At 51.4% G+C, this 3,034-nt stretch overlaps 1 protein-coding gene across 1 annotated transcript in view; it reads left to right on the forward strand.

The window, feature by feature from the left end:
• Positions 1-1,886, forward strand: part of LOC122541399 (zinc-binding protein A33-like) — a 26,905-nt gene extending 25,019 nt beyond the window's left edge. Inside the window, exon 6 of the mRNA XM_043678141.1 lies at positions 1,190-1,886. Within this exon, the coding sequence (XP_043534076.1) occupies positions 1,190-1,743 (554 nt within the window). The 3' untranslated portion in view covers positions 1,744-1,886. The remainder of the gene's footprint in view (positions 1-1,189) is intronic.
• Positions 1,887-3,034: the final 1,148 nt, after the last annotated feature.

Raw genomic sequence — 3,034 nt, forward strand, 5'->3', positions numbered from 1 at the left:
ATCAAATCCATGCCATTTCCCTGTATCAATCAAACCAGTCCCATCAGCCATCACATGCCCACATATCACTCTGCAGGATACTTTCATGAATTTCCATCTCAGATCATTCATTACCTGTTCTTCCACACCCTGCACGACCATCTCCTCCACCTTCCCTCCCCCCACCCCACCACTCCTCCACCCCATGGGCAGCCTGTTTCAGGTGAACTCTGTTTCTCTCTCCACAGATGCTGCCAGACCTGCTCAGTTTCTCCAGTATTTGATCCACAGCATCTGAAATGTTTTGCTTTCATTGGAAACAGATCATTTGGCCATTATCAGTTTGTTGTGTGTCGGCGTGCGTGTCTGTGTCTGAGTGTGTGTGTGTGAGAGAGTATGTCTGTATGAGTGTGTAGCTGACTGTGAATATCTGTGTATGTGTGTCTGTCAGTGCGTGTCTGTGTCTGAGTGTGTGTGTGTGAGTATGTCTGTGTAGCTGACTGTGAATATCTGTGTATGTGTGTCTGTCAGTGCGTGTCTTGTGTCTGAGTGTGTGTGTGTGTCTGTGTGAGTATGTCTGTATCTTTGTGAATGCGTGTAGCCGACTGTGAGTATCTGTGTGCGCGTGTGTGTGTGCGTGTCTGTCTGTCAGCCAGTGTGTGTCTGTGTCTGAGTGTGTATGTCTGTATTTGTGTGCGTGCATGTAGCCGACTGTGCGTCTGTGTATGAGTGTCTGTGTGTGTGTGTGTGTGTAGGGCACCATTACTGTGCCGAGATTATCTGCCATGGCCTGTACGTTATAATGCTAAAAAGCACGCTCCATTGGGAACACGCTCCATTGGGAACACGCTCCATTGGGAACACGAACACGCTCCATTGGGAACACGCTCCATTGGGAACACGCTCCATTGGGAACACGCTCCATTGGGTTGTTGGATTGATCAAGGTGCAGTGCTCAAAGGCACTGAGGGATATGGTCTAGAGGCAGGTAGATGGAGTTAGGCACAGGTCAGCCATGACCTTGGTGAATGGTGGAACAGGCTGGAGGGGCTGAATAGCCAACTCCTGTTCCTAACTAATTTCACGACCCCATAACCCATCGAGTGGAGCACCTCTCCCTATCCTCATGGCGTACCTTTTACATGTAGCGTTAAACTCTCTCACTGTTACTGACGTGTCTCTGTCCTGTGTTCGTGTGTGTGCCCCTCAGTGCCAGCTGCCGTGACCTTCGACCCGGACACAGCCAACCCCGGCCTAGTGCTGTCCAAGGACCACACCATGGTGAAGCGCCGCTCCAGGTTCAAGCAGCTGCCGGAGAGCGCCAAGCGGTTCAGCTTCCACGCCGCGGTGCTGGGGGGGGTGGGTTTCGCCTGGGGCCGGCATTACTGGGAGCTGGACGTGGACGGCATGGCCGGCTGGATCGTCGGGGTGGCTAGTGAGATGGCGAGCAGGCACGACGACGTGCCGCTGACCCCCGCCAACGGCTTCTGGACGGTGCGGCTGTGGAACGGGAAGGTGCACGTGGCTGACGGCGCCCGGGATAGTGCCGGCTCCCTGTGCTGCTCCGAGGGCAGGCCCGACAGGCTGGGGCTCTACCTGGACTACGGTGAGGGTCAGCTGTCCTTCTACAGCGCTTCTGACATGTCCCATCTCTACACCTTCTTCCATCGCTTCCAAGAGAAACTCTACCCCTTCGCTCTGCCGCTGCCCAGCCTGGAAACGGCCGAGGCAGAGATCCTGAAGCTGTTCCATTTGTATTTGTGAGGTTGAGGGGGACTCAGAAAGGGACAGGCAAAGGAAGGTCAAAGGTGGTGCCTCCCCGGCGCAGAGTGAGAGTTGGTTGCAGTCCCACCTACTCCATGCATCTCTGAAACAGGATGTTTTGAAAATAAAGAATATAAGGCACACTTGAGATGTTGACGGCTGTCACTTGGAGGAGGGGGCTTTGAATGGGGGGGGGGGGGGCGGAGGGAGGGTTGGTTTCTTGGCGATTTCCCACTAGCTAGATTCTGAAGCTGAAGGTGCCATGACTCCTTGGATACTGCCCAACAGCTGAGACTCTGTCTCCAAGGTGGAACACTCTAGGTTCAAGGCAAGCTCTGAGAGTGGTGAGGCCTAAATTCAACCTGACACCCTCTGTGCTGGGAGGGACTGCTTCCCCAATCGTTTTTTTTATGTGAAGACTCCTTTACCCCTCTATCCTCAAATCAACGGTTTCCTCAACAATGTTTTGGAGAAGGGGAATGCTACTCCTACAGAGACACAGACGCACAAACACACACACACATATATTATATATATTTCTTTATATATAGGCTCTCATACACACACATACACATATGCAGGCTCTCGCACACACACATAACATACACACACAGGCTCTCACACGGACACAGGCTCAGACACAGACACACACACAAGCACACCGAAACACAGTCTCTCTCTCTCTCACTTGCAGATACACATACAGACACACACAGACACAGACACACACACAAGCACACCGAAACACAGTCTCTCTCTCTCTCACTCACAGACACACATACACATATACACACACACATGCACAGGCACACGCATATGCACACAGACACACACACAAACACACAGGTCTCTCTCTCTGACTCTCTCTCACACACACACACACACGTGCATGCACACATACACACACATGCACGTTCACACCCCTTTATAGATCAACAAGGCAGCTTATGTGTGGAACCTCACCATATGTGCGAGCTACTAAATGAGTGTTTTGCATCAGTGTTTACTGTGGAGAAGGATATGGAAGGTTCAGAACTTTGGGAAATAAATACCAACATGCTAAAAAATGTCCATTTTACAGAGCAGCAAGAGCTGGATGTCTTAAAACACATGAAGGTAGATAAATCCCCAGGACCGATCAGGTGTACACGAGAACTCTGTGGGAAGCTAGAGAAGTGATTGCTGGGCCTCTTGCTGAGATATTTCAATCATTGATAGTCACAGGTGAGGTGCCGGAAGACTGGAGGTTGGCAAACATGGTGCCACTGTTTAAGAAGGGTGGTAAAGACAA

This window comes from Chiloscyllium plagiosum, chromosome 37 (assembly GCF_004010195.1).
Source record: "Chiloscyllium plagiosum isolate BGI_BamShark_2017 chromosome 37, ASM401019v2, whole genome shotgun sequence".
Lineage (NCBI taxonomy): Eukaryota > Metazoa > Chordata > Chondrichthyes > Orectolobiformes > Hemiscylliidae > Chiloscyllium > Chiloscyllium plagiosum.